The sequence below is a fragment of the Nothoprocta perdicaria genome, unplaced genomic scaffold, assembly GCF_003342845.1.
Source record: "Nothoprocta perdicaria isolate Ctin4 unplaced genomic scaffold, notPer1 scaffold_135, whole genome shotgun sequence".
NCBI classification, from domain to species: Eukaryota; Metazoa; Chordata; class Aves; order Tinamiformes; family Tinamidae; genus Nothoprocta; species Nothoprocta perdicaria.
In genome coordinates this window covers 597,287-616,028 of record NW_020454483.1, presented here as the reverse complement: position 1 = coordinate 616,028, position 18,742 = coordinate 597,287, and the positions used below count along the sequence as shown (strand labels likewise).

At 32.8% G+C, this 18,742-nt stretch overlaps 1 protein-coding gene across 1 annotated transcript in view; it reads left to right on the top strand.

Annotated features, from left to right (window-relative positions):
• Window positions 1-12,744: 12,744 nt before the first annotated feature.
• The window catches only part of TMPRSS15 (transmembrane serine protease 15), a 46,011-nt gene continuing 40,013 nt past the window's right edge, over window positions 12,745-18,742 (top strand). Inside the window, 3 exon segments of the mRNA XM_026033877.1 lie at window positions 12,745-12,846; window positions 13,160-13,227; window positions 16,715-16,857. Coding sequence (XP_025889662.1) covers window positions 12,745-12,846; window positions 13,160-13,227; window positions 16,715-16,857 — 313 coding nt within the window.

Here is an 18,742-nt window from a genome sequence, read left to right as displayed (position 1 = left end):
AGAATATGTCTCGAAGACAAGAAGCTTCCTATAAGATTGCAGTCTATAGACTATGGCATCTGGCTTCCCTCCTACCACTCTCCACTCCATCTTATTGTTTTTCTTTCTTTCTTCCTTTTAATCTACTCTATGTGAAAATTCTGGTCCTGAATTATGATCTTATATTTTCAGAGGACTACAGTTCAGGCATACAGCTTAACTTTCAAGACTTGAATGTGACATATGTTAAGACCTTGCATTGATATTCAAAGCAAGAAATATGCTGTTAAATTTATGTAACCATAGTCGTTTACTTGAGATCTAAGGAGATGATTCTGTCAAAGAATGACTGGAGCACAGCAGACTTTTAAACATGTCTTCTTTCCTTATTTATCCCCTACACAATTTGCCATTTTTTTCTTCTCTTGAGGCTGCTGTCAGCATCTAAATCTACACTTTTCATGAAATTTTAGGGAAAACAAATGTGTCATCATCATGGCCTTAATTCAGTAAAAGGCATTGTAAACATAGTAAGGGGAAAGGGAAGGTTGTTTATGGCTTTATTTTTTATTGTTCCTTTTGTTTTGTTATTATCATATATCATATAAAAAATCTAACAGATAATAAGTCTAGTTTAGATAGATTATTTTAATCCAAATTCTAAAATGTTTCAGTAATTGGTGTGATCTGAAAAAATATATAAGTAGATGTTCTCTCCCTGCCTCTAGAAAAATGTAAAAATGTATCTTGTTTTTCAAAGGCTGAAAAATACCTTAAAAAAAAAAAAAAAAAAAAAAAAAATTGTCAAATGAAACATTTAATCTTGTATTAACCTGTACATTTTGGGATGATCTGAAACGTTTTCAAGTATTAAAAAAAAAAAAAAAAAAAAAAAAAAGCTGTTTTCATTATCCTACTCACTGTCTGCTATTTACTGGGAGGGTATTTACTGCCTTCCAATATAGGAGTTAGGTATCAGTGCAAAGCTGAACCTAAAACCTTTAGTATATGACTGCATTTCCCTGAGCTATTTCAGGTTATCACCATGTGGGCATTCTTCTGTTTTGTAGAAAATTTTAGAAATTTTGGGGTTTTTTTAAGTTAAAAGACCACTATAAACTCATGCCTTAGCATTAATAACATTTCAAAAGGATAAACAGAAATGCCTACTCCCTCATACAGCCTTAAAAAAATTAGTACCATCTTAACAGAGGATGAAACTGTCATCTCTGTATGCTACTGATAACTCTCCAAATCAGTAGTCAGTAGTCCAATAGCTCATTTTCCCAGAAACATGACATATACTTGAATTTTTGATTAAATCTTCTTCACAATTGTTCAGTAAAATGCCTCAGTGCTATTCTTAGTCTTTAGCCAAGTTAAACAGCTTGGCAAGGAATGTTGTTAAAAGTTTGGTATTATGCTTTCCTCTCTGCCTTATTCATTTCTTTTACTTTGAAGCACTTCAAAAGAGAAAATGTAAATCATGATATCATGAAGCCTATATGACCTTTTCATTATCTACTTCTTGTTATTGATCTTTTTTTTTTTTTTTGATTGGCAACATCAAAATCAATCCGAAGTAGCCATTTGTACGATAGTAGATTCTACTCATGTATCATCTTCAGCAAAGACATAAACCACATTCATTTGATTTTTCTATTCCTCATTTTAGCTTTTCAGCTTTCTTTATGGGCAAATATTCTGATTTTCTCAGAAATCTGCTTTGTTATTCTCCTGTTTCTTACTAGAACTATTATCATTTGTATTCAGAAGTGCCTATACCCTTAGTGTGCCAGGGGCTGAATAGCCCTAAMAAAACATCCAGAAGTACAAACCAATCAAAACTCACTATTTTAAAAGTGGAGCAGGTTTGCTTTCATTTTCTTGTTTCTGCTCATATGAGGCAAATTATGTCTTGAAAAAGAAAGATAAATTGTAGCTAAGCAGTTGTTAACCATGCTTTGGCTGGGGAGGTATCTAAATGTTTTATGAAGGAGATGACATCTTGCAGCATGCTATGTCCACTCTGATGTGCAGGTCACAGAACTACTCCTATCCAGCTGTTTTATTACAGTGTCACTGAAACTTACAGTCATATTCGCAGAAACAAGTATATTTCATTAATCTTACACTATACATAAACAATGCAGAGCTTTTTGAAAGACAGAATAATCATAAAAGTAGCACAGACAATTTTCACAAAGCAGCTCTGCCATGTCTGGCAGAGTCTATAAATTACAAAGCATATATGAACAGAAAAGTTAATATATTGTGCATATTATCCCATTAAAGGCCTATTTAACATTGTGTTAGAAGATGCAACTCTTCCTTAATGAAAAAATAAATTATTTAAATATAATGAGAAGTATTTTAGACATCCACCTGCATTTCAGAAGTCCCTGATGTTTGATAGTACTAGGCTCTGTATTACCTTGTGTCATACATTGTAGCTTTGACTTAGAAAACAAAAGAGCAATGGAAAAGATTAGATCTAATACTCTTGGCTAGAGTGAAAGATCCTGACTTACATCAGCCACAACGCAAGTCTGGGCCACCACTTTCACCTCCASACCTAGGAGACTTTAGATCAGAAGAATACATAAAATTGCATCATACAATCATTTTCATGTTGACTTCATGTCTGWTAACTGTAGACTTCAAATATCATCATTGTTACCCTACCATATGTAAAATACTGTGATATACAACAGGCAGGGATATTAATAGTAATTTAGCACATAAGTCTCACAGTATTAAATATGCAATAGGTGATTTTTGTAAATATAACATTARATTATGCTGATGAGAAGTGACATAATCAGGAAACTAGTACTAGAGATGTCAGAGGTCAAATTCAGCTGTGCATGTGTAAAAAGATCAGGAAAAAAAATAAAAGAAATTTAAGTGCAAAACAATTCATTTAGTCATTTAGTGCTCACTATGTCACCAACTGCATATAATTTGTATTGTCATATGCAATATAATAGTTATGTCTCTATTACATTGTATCTTATTTATTCAGTATTTTACATCATTAGGTCTCAAAGTARTATTGTTTTTATCTATTACTGTCAATGTCCACTGCTACTGTCATTTCTGAGGAATCCTTGAACACGAGAACTATCATATGTTTCTTAGCTGCTATTTGTGGGGATGGTAACAGAAAGTCAATGGTATCTTTGATACACCAACATGAAACATTGGGTATGAATGAACTAATTCAAATATGCATATACGGCATTCAGGAAAATCACATTCAAAAAAGGAAATTTTGAGCACAATTTTATAAAGAGATCATTCTTACATACTTCCTGAGCTGTGAAGGCATTAGTTCACTGGAGCCTGGACAAAATGTGGTAGGCAAATGTATCATTCTAGCACCTAACTTTCTCTCTAAACAAAGATTTAGACAGGAGCAGGCTTTTTGTTCTTAACCATGTGAGGATGATCCAAATTCTATTAAAGATTCAATAGATATTTTTATATCTATTTTTATTTTTGTATATTTTTAAAATAGACTTTTAAAAACATAGCACATACGCAACTTTGCCAGATCAATAGTCCATCCACGTAAGAAAGGAGATTCCACTTAGGAGGTGTACATAAGCCTGGCTACCTGCCAAGCCTGATTAATTTAGTTGCCCTCTGTACCTTTCTTAAGTCTATTCTGACTTCTTCAGATATAAAGACCTTAAACTGTCCATTCAGCAGAAAGTGTTCTCAAGATATAAATGCACTAAAGGATTTAAATAAAGAAAATCTGATTCCATCAGTCTTGTTGTAACCTTCTTGATGGCGCACAACATTTTCTGGCTTTTCTGCTGCCACCATGTGTTGAACTGAAGATTTCAGAGAACTGCAAACACTGACTTTGGATCTTTATCCTGAGTTGTAAGAGTCACTTCCAGGTTCAGCCACATGTAGTCATGGTTTAGATTATGTCTCCCTTGTATGATCTTGTGTTTATTTGCATGAAGGTCATCTGTTTTGCCAATTACCTCAAGTTTGAGAGATCCTTTTGGAGATTCTTGTCATTAGTGAAGCTATCAGTTACTGCCAAGCTTAAMTTCGGTGGCACTGGATATTTCATTATATATTCCTTTCATTAGCTCATTGCTGAGGAAGTTAGCTAAATCCAGTCACAGTCACACTTTTTGAGCGACTTCATTATGCACTTTTCTCACCCTGAAAAGCAAGGATTAAGCACTCAAAATTATGTACATAAAACAGTATTCAGTCCCTTCTGAGCCAAATCCACCACTTTTGCAGTAACTTAATTTCTTTAATAGTTTTTATGTGGTATTTTGACAAAGGATTTTTGAAAGTTCATCTATATCACGAGATTCTTTTATCTGTAGGCTTACTGATACTCTTGCACCACTTCAAATATATTTCTAACATATTTTTGACTTGTATGAATAGTTGAGTGGAAATGGAGATAGTCATAGGTACATGTTCTGTTGTTCAAAATATAGATAAACTTCCGTGTTTCTTTAAAAGAGAAAAATGAAGCAGACAAAAATGTTAACTTCAGAAGAGAACAATACATATTTTTATTATTTAATGTTTGAATTAGTCTTAGCATATATTATTTTTGTATGTTTTCATCTTACTCTGTGCATTTTGTTGCTTTTCAAAATTCTTGATGCATATAATTTTGCTTTTACTGTTTTTTTTTTCAATTTGCCAGTATTTCCAGTATTTTTAAACTGATTTCAGGCACATGATGCCTAGTGGCATACGCAGTATCTTAAGACACCCCCCAGTAAAACCAGGAGTTTTCTAAAGAAAGGCAGATTTTGAATATAACACCGGCAAGTATTTTATWTAACAAATGAGCAAAAACAAAACTATATAAACCAAAACTGTTCTCTTAGAAGAAATCATCTATCATCATGATTGTTCTTTTTAATTCTGGACAAAAAAATCACTTGGACTTAGTATTTATTATAAAACGCAGAGAACAGAACTACTTCAGCATTCACAGCTTCTGAATATAACTGCTAGTGTTTTATAGGTTCTGTTTTATTTGGCATTGTGTATTTTCCCCCATTTTGGACAGATATCACCAGATAGAGACAGAGAGGAAATAATCTGTGACTGTAATAAAACAAAGTTATAAAGCTTTTTACTTTTYGACATTGTAGGAGTTTTTAAAATATTTCAAAAGTATTTTTTTTTCTGTGGAACTCAAGATGGATAAACATTTAAAGATAATAATCAAAACTTGAACTGGTATACTAGTAGTCTAGCCCAATTATATGAATCCTTAAGAAAGTATTTACTTACTTTGTTGACTTTTTCAAAGGGTCAATATCTGATTTTCAAAATCAAAAGCATTTTACTCACTTTTTTATGTTATTTGTCAGCTACTGTTGAAATAATCCTTATAAGAGAAATGAGACCCATTATATATGCTTTTAATTATTTTATTTCTCTATCAAGTTGTCAAATGCCCTTTGTGAAAAGCTAATATGTGCCAGAAGTTACCTGAATTAACCACAGAAGATGGAATACAAACAGTTCATAAAATCAATATGGACAAACTCTCTTAGTCWTTTAGTGCTTATTATATAATTTTAAAGTAGACACAGTTATTGCTTTTTAAGGCATTTCTGACTCTTTCTACTGTGTAGACATTTATGGCTAGTGTTTACTAGAGTAATAAGAAGAGATATCAGTCTTAAATATGTTCATGAGTAAATATTCATGAGTTCATGAGTAAATATTCAAAAGGTTTGCAAAGGAGGGATAAACATTAGGCRGGCCTGTTTCTAATCTACTATTTCAGATACTTCTCTTTTCTGTGTTTTGTGACTCCTTAACATACAAACAGAAGCAAKCTTTTCTATTCCATAGCCTATTTAGAATTCAAATAAAGCCATACTSACAAAATTCTCTATGGCTAGTATAGGAAAAATAGATTGTATATGTTTTAATACTCTGAATAAAAGCAAAGTAAGACAGCGTGGAACCATATCCACAGTATTTCATTTTGTTTTCAAGGCTAGCATATCAGCCTGTAAGACACAGCTATGTGCACAGTAATTATTATGTATTATGTGCACAGTGTACTCTATTTTTATTCATAGAAATTTTTATATTATAAATTTTCTGCTGTTTTCAGTGCTTCATTTTTAATACATTAACTTTCATACTAATTCAATCAGAGCAGCAGTAATGTTGCTACTTCCTTTTGACCTTTCTCTTTTACCTGCTTATTTTGCCATTCTACATTATCAGTGGAGATAAGACATTTTTTATGTGTGTCATATCTTTTCCTGCCTTGCGCTATTTACCTGTCCGAAAGAACTTTGCCCTGGTGTGTTCTTTTCATTGCCTAGTTTATATTTTATGGTATTTTCATATATTKTCTGCCTGCAGTATCCAGTGTTTTGTTTATATGGAAGCAGCCATGTCAGATTCAGCTCATCTAAAGTAGGATTTCCCAATTTTRTATTGGGAATTATTGGTAAAGTAAGCGAATTTTGAATGGTGAATCCTTGGAAGTCAGACAAGGTTGATACTGATTGTCATGAAAATAGCCTGCAAAATCTTTCTGGACCTACTCAAGCAAGAGAGATTATGGTGTGGCTTTTTTTTTCAATATTAAAAAAATCTGCAAAATATATTCTAGGTTTGTTTTCTGTGCAAAAGTTTTTCACTCTACCAGTCTGAAAAATTACAGCTGCTTATAACAACAGCGCCTGTGGATCAATACACGTAGAGACAGATTCTTTCTCAACAATCTATTTAGATCATTTCATTGAACAGTTAATTTTAGCCTTATTTGTGAACTCTCTTCAAAAATTGCATGAAACCTGTGGGGTTTATTTGTGTTAAGCTTATTGGAAATCAGAATTTAATTAAATTGTGAATGCATAAAACCTAAGCATGGATTTTATTTCATGTGATACAAATCTAAAACTCCTCAAACCGTTTATCAAAATCTCATCAYGTTTTCCTTATAAAGTAAATATAGAAGTTAATTCAGTTGTTACATATTGCTGTATTGTTTTGTGTATTACACAGTCTACCTATTCAGCAATCTTTCTAATTCTTGTCAACTGTGAGAGCTCTTGGATAGTRTATTAAAACAAACACCACTTTTCAGATAATTCCATGAGTAGATCTTCCAATGTATTCTCCAGCGTTTAGAGACAAACCGCATCCCAATTCAGATTTTCAACAGTTKTTACTCTAAGAGAGTAACATAGAGATCCAATCTCAGCAATAGTTAGGGACTGAAAGGAGATTCCAGTGCACAACCTCCTTCTGTATCCTCCCACCTTAGCCTAAAGGAGAMCCCAATGACCTAGGCTCTGGAGCAGTTATACTGGTTGCATGCCTCTAAAACAGTATTTTCTTCTTGTGAATGCTTTGTCCAAAATGTATGGCTTCAGTGGGGAAATGATGTCATTGTTCCTTCATACATAAACTCAAATATGTCTTCTAAATAGGTGAAAAGAGTATACCTACRAACACTGTAATCCTCTGTTAAATCATGATTCAATTTCTAAGCTATARTACTGTAGAAAAAGTCTTTTTGGAAGCCCTCTAATACAGTGGAAGAGCAAGAAGGTAAATGGAAGCAGCCAGCATTGATTTATCAAGGACAAATTCTGCCTATTCAGTCTGGTTGCCTTAAATGATTGAATGATTAGTTCTGTGAATGAGAGGGGTTTACCTTTACTTGGATGAGGCTTTTGACATTTTGACACAGTTTTAACATTCTTGTAGCCAAACTGAATGAGAGTACTGGATGAACTACAAGGTGGGTGGAAACCTGGCCAAACCATCAGAGTCAGTGAGTAAATTTTGAAGCCCATCTGATGGCTAGCTACTAGTCATTTTCTTTGGGGGCTGTAACGAGGAACAGATTTTCTTTAACGTTTTCTTTAACAATCTATTTGATTGTAGAGAGTGCCCCCTTAGCAAGTTTGCATTTCACAAGAAGGTAAGAGGAGCAGTCAYTCTGCTAGAGAGCATGGTTATCAAATAGAATGATCATGACAGGATGGAAAATGGGTTGACAGAAACCACATAAAGCTCAACAAAGGCAAGTTCAAAGGCTGAGTCTGGGACAGATTAATGTCAAGCTCCAGTTTAGTCTGGGAGCTGGCCAGAATGTTCGGGTGTATAATAGCTCTCTTTGGTATGTGACTGTAAGGAATCTGGAGCCACAGTCTCTTCAGAAATGAGTGGTAAAAGCCAAGACGCAAGAGAAACAAGTTTCAGCCACGAAAATTCTAGAAAGACATAGAGGAAACAAAAAATCACCATCTGGGTGGCCTCTGTCAAGGACTGGCAGAGGCACCCAGAGAGGCTGAGGATTTTCATTCTTTATAGTATTRGGAATCCATTGGATAAAGACCTGAGCAGCTTCATCTGAATTCAGTTATCCCAGGCTTGAGCAGGAGGTTGGATCAGATCAGCTTCTGAGGACACTTCCAGCTTGAATTATTTTTTTTCAATGATTCATTATTAATGGTAATTTATCATCAACCACAATACCAATGTCTGCCCTCTAGGTTTACGATTTACAAATGAATTTATGAGATTATGGGATTTTGTATCATTTTTTCTTGTTTCTTGTTTTTTTTTTTTTTTTTTTTAACAGTAGCACAGATTATAACGTATTACAAACAAATTAATAAAAGAGATCTCATTCTTTCTTATTAGTAGTTCAGGCAGCAGGGCTTATCTACTAATTGCTGCTACCATGACCTTGTTATAAGCTAGAAAGATGCATATTTGTTTAACAGATTACTTGTATTATAGTAATCATAACTGGAACTGGAGACTACTGTACACCAAGGCAGTGTCCTTGGCCAAACTGAAGTGAATGTGAGCTCATACAATTTGACTATCATATGTCATGTGCTAGTAATAGAATTGAACTGAACATCACTGCAACTTCTTTTTCTTGCCATCATGGCCATTGCTTTGGATCACTATCACRAAATAAATTCAGAATTTAAGATGTAGTAACATCTCTAGTGTTTGCTTTTCACTGACAATATACAATGTTAATGATATGAATAGTTACAGCATGAAAAGCATGTCAGAGGAATCCAAAGTCTTTGCTTATTTACACAGAACTGAGCTTTGTGATAGAATGTCTGATTAGGAACGAAATAGGTTCTAGCATTGTCTCATGCAGCATGGACTGGACACAGAACTACCCACCGTTTTTATCCTGTAAGACCAAAATGAGATATCAGATGTTTTCTAAACTTGTGTGAAAAAAAGTGAATGGCTAAAGAAATCCAGAAACTTAAATTGCTTGGAAGGAGGGTGTATTCAAGTTATTGCTGAATAATCACTTAAGATTAGAGTTTACTGTACCATAGTTCAGCAAAGTGTTCAGCAGTAAAAAATTTAATCTGGATAAGATGTGGGCCTTTCATCATGTATATAGAGAACAAATTAGAGAATACATTATGAAATATATACCTGTTTCGTATTTTCTTGCCAGGCCGTGCCATGGCAATGAGAATGCCATGGGAAGACTGATAAAGATAGTCATGTGGATGGCCARTGCTGCATCCTTAATAAATTAAAAGAAACATGAACAGAAAATATGTCTTCCAGTCCAAAGTCTTTTGGTACAAATTTAATCTGTTAAAAATTTGTTTCTGAACAAATCAAATCCAGAAGACAAAAATTGTAATCAATTTATGTTTCAGTTATTCTTCTGTCTCTGGGCCAGAAGTCCTAAAGGCAAGTTTACTTCATCACATCCCTCAGCCCTTGCTTTTGAAATGGAGAATTTTAGCATTTATGCCTATAAATGGACAGGGAAACTTGTCTGAGTCAGCATTTCAGAAAGAGAGGCTCCAACTCCTGCAAAATTGATGGAGACAGAAAGTACAGATATTGGAAAGAAACAAGGAAAGCCCAAGTAATAATCTTAGAGATGGTTATGGTTCTTTGTCTGGCGTTTGAGAACTAACTGGAACTTCTGAAGACATCTCTCAAAGAACTCATGAAATTTAAGTTTAAAGTACTGTAAATCACATTCAAAAATCTTGGTCTGACAGTAGTATCCTCAGTCAAATCTGTTTTTGTAACACAATTAAAGAAATTTAATCATGTTGCCTATTATTGTCAATAGCTAATGATTTACCTAAAAGCAAATTTAATGAGGTGCTCCAGGATTGTGCTTTTTTATTTTAAGGACACATTCAACTTTCAGCTGATCTGAGTCAGAGGTAAAACCCAGGGCAGCCCAATTTTTTCTCTCCTCTTCTTTTTTTTTTTTTCAGTCTAGGACTTAAACTTCGGTTCTCCTTTCAGAAGAGATTTGTTTTTCATCATACTTTCATATCTTGTGCGTGAATATGACTGTTTAAGGAATGCTATAAAAAACAACGTCAATGAAGATTTATGGTGTTATTAATTTACAGACGTCTCCTATAAATAWCAGGTCATGTGGATTATTACCCTCATTTCTCAGGTTATTTTTATTGAGTATTTTTGTCCATTCTTATTTAATACCAGCTTTTAAGACAGAAATGGATCTACGAAAATTGTTCAATAAGAAATCTGTTCCTCTCAGTTACTATGAAATTTTATTTGCCTCTCTGCTTACAGTTTTTGTGTGTCTTTGTGTTGGACTGATCGTATTTTCATGGCTACTAATCCATGAGCTAAAACGAGGTAAGCACTCACATTTGGACCCTTTCTGGAGTTTTCAGTAGAAGTTAAGACTTTTTCAGATGTTGTCAATATAGTTTTCAGAGTTTATGCTATGCATTTAATGCTTAAGACTTGTTTTGTTTTTGTTGATTTATACATTGTCCTCCTTCTCTTTTTGCATGGAAACAGATGTAAATAAAATAATCAAAAATATAAACACTTAAAACAAAGTCTAAAGTTGGCTGAGGTTAAAGAAAATATATTTGTGTCTTACACTTTGGGAGACATCCTTGTCATATAATCCAAGGTTTAATAGTTTTGGGTTTTGAGTCAATTCAGTTTGGCTGATGAGTCAATTTGGCTAGTCAATTGAATGGAGAACATAATATTCTGAATTGTTTCTAAATTGGACCTTTTAATTCACATGTAAGGTTCAATGCAAAAAGATATTGATAATCTACTGAAGTCTGTGGGGAGTGTTGCATCTTTTGGAATTTTTCTGTATCAAGATATATTTTTTAAGTAAAATATTAGTGTTGGAGATATCTTAGATTGTACAGACAGATGCCACCCTTAATTAAAGTTAATTCTYATATGCAATCAAATATTGTTTTGGAAGTAAACTAAATTTAAATATATGTAGAGTGATTTAAACTGAAAATAAAATTTTCAGTTTCAGTGGTTTAAAGAAGTCATGACTAAATGTTGTTTACATAATCAACAGCTGACATCTTGATGGTACATAATATCATTTGTCTATGTTCTACAGATATCAGCATATCAGCATTTTTCAAAATATAAATTTTCCTTCCAGATAATGCTGCTTTATCAGAATATTGCTATTTGGTCTTTTAGTTGCTGTTGTTTCTGAATTTAAAAACTATTTTAACTGGATTTTAAAACTRTTCTCCTTATTTACTTTATACTCCTGTCACCAGAACACAAACATGTTCTAGTAAAATAAAATAAGCCTATCTGTAATGATGGTGTATCATTGCACCTAAGTTTTGAATTGAAAGACTTATTTGGCTTTGGAAGGTAGGAATAGGCAGAAATTTCCTCTTGTACAAATAATAATTTTAAAGCACCCTTTAAAAATAATTATATTTGGCATACAAAATACTTCATACTTAAAAATCTTTGTTTAAATAGATTTGCAGTTGTCATAGGATGAGATGATCTTTGAGGAACTTAAAACTTAGACTTACCGGTTAGAAAGGTCATACCACTATGCTGACAAGCCTTCATTCATAAGGTGTTTATTATATTGCTTTTTAGTTACCTGCTTTTGTACTAAAACTCATTTTAGCTCTAAGTGATTTCAATCACAACCTAAAAAAAATTGGTTAGCAATGGGCATTTTCTAACAACYGTATTAATTTAGGTTCCGTCTGAACATTTCAAAAGTGTTATACTGTGGGGAATTACTTCTGTTGTATAATGAATTGTTTTAAGTGTATCTTATACACTATAGTTTGTTAAAAGGTAAGATTATATTTGTTGTAGGGTCCAATTATCTAGTTAACTCATAAATTCTCATGTATGTGCTTACAGATGTATATGTGTTTTAATGCATACATTGATAAAAGAAAAATAGTTTTAACTAGTCTGACAGAAGCAGAATTTTCAATGCTGCCTTCAAAGATCATATACATTTATTTAAAAGATGCATAGCTTTTAATGTAGAAAGTCAACATAGTAATTATAAACAGTTTAAATCCAGAACACAGGAAAAAAATCACTCTTCCCATATGCATTTGTCCCCTGTGTGTTACCCATTGTCTCCTTTACATCATTTTCTCCATTAGCAATTTTCTCCCTCACAGTGCTCCTGACAAGTCCAGTGTTTAATCTGAAAATAATGAGAATCAAGGACAAATAGCATTCATAAGAATATGTTTCTACTAAGAAATATCATCTTTTCTGCAGATGAAAATGATCAGATACTTTTTTTTAAATAAGCACTGTGCAAAGCAGCTCTGACTAGCAAGGATAACAGTTATTGTAGCAATGATCTGTGTGTAATAAAATCTAATACATTATATTTTCTATTTTTTTACRTAAGTAAAATAATTTATTTTTAATAATCCAGCTGAAGCAGATGGAAATACTCATAGCTACATGGGGACATTTAAGATACTATCTGGGACATCATTCAGTCCAGTATTGCAGGACAAATCATCAGCTGATTTCAAGATCCTTGCCTTTGATGTTGAACAACTGGTAAGAACCTACCGGTCTAACTAATTCTAGAGTATGAGATAGGTGTCCATTAGCTATATTAATTTTTTAGCATAATCTGCTGTTGATACCTTTTTTTTTCTCTTTCCAGATAGAGATATTTTAATGAYTAAACTTTACTGAAACTCAGTATATTTTTTTATGTGAAGATCAGTGAATTATCAAAGAAAAAAACATTGTTTTCTGTAGTGTATATTTGATAAGGAAGAAAAATTGAGTCTTAGTCATGATTGCAATATGCAACTAAGTATATTTTTAATTCTTGTGTTGGTCTAAGATTTTTTTTTCTCTATAGATAGAAGAAATCTTTCAAACAAGTCATCTGAAAAATGATTTTGAGAGATGTGAAGTTTTGCACTTCAAGTAGGTGCCCTTTAATTAAACTTTTCAAATAAATTTAARATATATTCCATTTAATGATTTTTTWAAATATTTGTGAATACCTTGCTTTTAAAATTTGGAAATTCCATTTGGAAATTCCTGCATTATTCATTCTAATTCCTTCAAGAACTTCTGTCAGAAGTTTGACACCACTTCCATTACACCACATGRAGTAAACTTCCATTTCAGAATTTATATGACTATTCCTTCATCAGGTCACTAAGTCTGATAAGCCACTAAAGCTGATCAAAAAACATCCACATTGGAAAGAAATAATAAAAAATCTTTTTTCTTTTTATTAAAAAAAAAAAAAGTTTCTTAGTTGTGCTATATCTACAGGGCTATCATTTTTTTCCAGCTAGAAGAATGTTCAGAACACAGGTCTAAATTTTAGTCTGGCATAAATTGAGGATGATACATCCGTACAGACAAATATCCCAATGAATTCATATCCTTTGAGGTCTTGGCAAGTGGGGCTGTCATTTGACACCAGGTAAAGCTGCTTCCTACATGTCCWAACAAGTCACAGTAGATAATCTTCCATTGTTAAAGCTTGTTTGACCTTATTTTCAGCATCCCATTGTCAGTTGCCTTAATGAAGAGTAGATGACAAAAAGTGTAATAAATACAGTAAGTGACATGATATTAATCCCTTCTACAYTGCTGTAGATAAGATCCAGATTCAGCAAATCAAGCGTGTAGTACAGTCTTCCGTTGTTAAAAAGTTTCAGGATACACTTCCAACCAATCCCTGTGACTGTAAATTGRATGCAAATCATGAATGCTAAACTGAAAGCTATTTTTTTTTCATTAAAGGGAGTATGAAGGAGACCCTGAAAGCTCCAAGAAGTCTGCAATTAGGTATTTACATGTTTATTTGTACATGGACAAAGAGACAATTATTTTCTTAATTTAGAAACTTCTGCTATGAGACAATGAAAGGACAGAGAGATACGACTTAGGGATTGGATAGGTCCCTCTGAAGAGCATGCAAAGCATACTTGCTTCAAAGCATACCTTTTCTACAAAAGCATCATTTAAAATTAGCAGAAAAGAAAAAGTAATAGTGACTGGTACTGTCAATTTAGAAAGAAAAATGAGAAGGGACAAGGATAGTGATATTAAAAATAGACTAGTTAAAAGGAAAGGAGATGTGCTAAATTTGTATGTGAAAAGTTGCTCAGGCTTGGGACTGATCTCAGTATYCTTGCTTGTAACTTAAGGTTTTTAAAGTACATATATTAAAGAAGAATCTGATGACATAATACGGATGGCAATAGTAAACAAGGGAAATATCAGGACTCTGAAACAATTGAAAGACATTGAGAAATGAATTATAAAATTAGTTGCCCTATACATAGACATAAGTCTTTAAAGACCTAATTACATGACAACTGATGATGAGAGTAAACAGCTTAGCTGTAGAAATACGTACTAGCTATCCTTTCTGTATAACTTACATGTACTAGCTATCCCTTCTATATAACTGTGATTCACTAATATGAACAATCTGGAAAAAGATAAAAGAATTAAAACATTAATGCTACATTACAAATATATTTATTAATGATAAATATCTTTGAGGGAAAATTAAAAAACAGAATTACTGTATACAAATTTGAAATGCCCTGTTCAAGAAAGAATGATTTGTTCCAGACAGAAGAGGTGCAAAGGGGGCTGCTAGGATGACCAAGGAATTGAGAACAATCTGAAAGACATTGATTTGTTAAATCTGGAAAGAGAAGTGTGAAAAAAAAAATGAAAGTTTTCTATAAAAACATTGAGTGGATAGATAGAGATTGTCAATTCTCAGTTTTAATTGAGAATACTAGCAAAGGAATATCAGATAAAATCAAAGTAGGAATTCATATGTGCTAAAAATAAGAAGATTTGAATTAGAGTAKTCTTTTGATTGAATTAGAAGGGAAAAAAGCTAATTAGTTAGAAAGAGGGAGAATGGTCACTTTGTGAAGGACTTTTTAGCTTGACAAGAATAGAATAGACTATGGGAATAAGTTCTTTCCAGTCTTCTCTCCCTGTGAAATGGATGCAGAGATTTGTTTTCTGCAAATAAAATGKCATTTATCTCACCAAAATTTAAAATTTCTCATCAAAAGTGTAAAAATGTCTGTGCTGCTAGATGCTCCAGCCTCTATTCATTAAAAAAAAAAAAAAAAAAATGGAGGAAAACAGTTATTTTGGGTTTTTTCATCTTATCCATTTTGGATGTCTTTCTTAGGAGAAGATCAATTATGTTAGAAAGCAACATTTCTTCCTATCAAAAAGGGGAAAGGATAGGATGCAGATAACTGTACTGAAAAAACCCTATATTTAGTCAGATCAATACAATTGCTACATCTTGAGACAAAAAAATATAGAAGTTACAGAAAATCTAATGTCAATGAGTGTTGGATGTAACTTTTAGTATATCAGAAAGCATATGTCTTTCTACCGTACTACTTCAAATATTACTTTCTCTCAGAATTATTTTATAGTTGAATCTTTTCATTAAAAAGGTGCTTATCTATTTGGGCAATCTACTTGTCTATTTCACCCGTGAAACTCCCCTGATTAATAAAGACAGCAATAAAATCTTCTATTTACTCAGCATGGCCTAGAAATTATCAAAATCATGTGAGAATGTAAAGGAATTATGCTCGGCGTAATGGGAGGATTAATCACACCTTATCATAAAGCACTGTTGAGTTACTTAGAATTAGGTAGTGTAAGTGCTTAAGAATAAAGAAAAGATTGCATGCGAATTAAAGTAAATGGAGAAAACCACTCTTCTTTAGCAAACATAACTCATACTTGTCACAACGAATATATCTAGCTAGAGATATAAATATGACAATTGGATCTTGAAAAGAGTGGAGAGCTCAATTGGATCTAGAAAATAGTGGAGACAATACTCTGAGGTCCTATAGAAGTTAAAAACAGTTTAATCACTAATTTGAATCGACGGGTTCAACCCTTACAGTTTCCTTATTAGAATCTGAGTAGCTGCACAAGAGATTCTCACAAATGTAGCTTCCATGAATTGTTACAGATGTTTGGCTTGCCAAARTACTTTTACAATACTTTAATGGCATGAATATTTCATCAATATTTAAAACTAAAGCTAGAAGACCTCCTCAATAATCAATAAACTTATTTCTTTCATTTCTTTTTATTCAAATCTAGCTCCACATCACTCATATCAATGTGTTTTAGATTTTTTTTTTTTTAACTAAAGTAAGAGGTAAAAAAGAAAGAAAAARAAAATGTTTCTTCCAGGCTCAAATCTTCCTGAAAATTAAGAGGTATTTCTATGTGTCATGGTGTCAGGTAACATGTCACAATACTTGAAGCTTTTCCAAAATTCTGTSTAGATAGTAAAGCTAAATATCAAAAGTACTTAGCTGTGTTTGTACTTAGTACAAATATACTTGTTTAAATAACCATCTTCTCTCATGTTCTATGTTCTCAGTGCTGTTGTGGTCTTCAACCTTTATTTTACCCATTGGATATCAGCTGAGGAAACAAAAAATGAACTTGCTTGGGGAATAGAAGCAAATAGAACTAGCCTTACCCAGACTTTGAAAATTGATATAAACAGCATACAAATCACAGGTAATGCTAATTAACATTTTTCTCTCTTTAAATCCTTGAGATCTAGTTAGGATGAAAGAAAACTTCAGCTCACAACCAGAAAAGTACTTGTTACTTCCATTCATGGGTGCTGTTTTRGCCAATGCAGAAGAACTTTCAAAATCTACAGAGGAAAACCAATTACAAACTACTCAACTAGAAGTATGAGACAGCCTAGCAATATGTCCACTGAAGGAATAAAAGGACAGAGTAGTTATTTCCCAGTAGAAACAATCTATTTTCTCCTCTCTCATGAAGCTTAACATTTTTAATTTCGTTGTCCCTTCAATTGATAGAATTAAGCCAACCATCTTGTTTCCTAGGTAAAGGTAATTACCTTTCTGTTTTGCTAAAGAATACGGAAAAATRCTTCACGTTACAGTGAGTGAGGATACATTTATGGGAGGAATGATTAAGAACAAACTGAATAAAGGAGTGTGGCCTCAGGAGAATTAGACCCAAGGAACTGAGTTTCTATTTCTCTAATAGTTAGCAATATAGTGAAGCAGATAATGTGGTTTTTAAGACTAGGTGTTTTTTAATTCCAGTAAATATAAAAATGTGATGATGATATGCAAGTACTGGAAAATTTATCAAGGCTTAATGGAAGCCTAGCAAAATCAATGGGCACTTTTTTTTTGCCTTCAGTAAGTTTCAAAACAAGCCTTCACTGAGGAAGAAAATAAAAAGTAATTTGAATCCTTTGAAGTGGAAATTGATTAGCTGACATTTGAAGACCTGCTGGAGATAATATTAAGTAACTACTGATTGCCTTAAGAGGAGTGGGACATCTGCTGGCATGTCTCGCTCTATTCTAAAAGGTGCATTTCTTGCTAAGTACTTTAGATATTCAAAGGCTAAATGCAGAGTGTTTATTTGTCTTCACTACTTACACTATCTAAATAACTAATTTAATTTATCCTAAACTATCCTAACTATCCTAACTATCTAATAAGTTCTTCTAAATAACTGCACATCACTATGACAAGTGATTGCTCATTATACCTTCAAAATGCTATTAAATAAAATTATGAGGAGTTTTTTAAAAGGTTGGGTATTTAATAGTGAATTTTGTCTTTTTTTATRTATTTATTTTTCTTTCTCTCAGTAGTGCAAGACTCCAGACTGCCTTATAAAGAGGATTTACAATGAACTTTTTTTTTCATTGCTGCTGAGAATATTACTACAAAGCYGCATTTAACTTAATTGGGATAGTATCTTAATAAAATAGAAGTTTTTCTGTTACTCATAAAACATGAAAAAYATAAGACTTCCTATTCAAGTTGTGTAATTTAGTTTAGCTGCCTGGACTGTTGGGATTTGACTGCTAGAGGTCCAGTAAGTGACATCTCAAGCCRCACTTCATCATCTCTGGCCATTTGAGAAACCTGAAGTCTGAAGTCTAAAGTGAAATCTTTAAAAGCTTAGTAAAAGATTCAAAACAAGAGACTCTGTGAGCAGCTTGTAACTGTAATTTGAAGTTTTATTCTGAGCAAGGTTGATAGATTTTCATTCCAGTATCACTGGATAAACAGTAGTCTTAAACAGTAGAATAGGATGCAGACATAGTTTCCTAGTCTCACAAATTCACTGAAATACAAACCTGATGAGAGTGGGTCAGACAACTGAAAATTCAGTAGATGCTTTGTAGAGCTAAGTCAAAATACAATTACCACATACATATTAAAATTATTCTTAAGGGTGTGCACCATATCAGACACCTCATGCAAATTATGTAGGTGAAGAAATACACCCTGTATGGATATAGAAGAATATATTTCTTGATCCTTGATTTATAGTTTTAACAGTGAAAGAATTATTAGACCAATTACAGGAATACTAACATGTGGACTCTAAAGTATCCAAT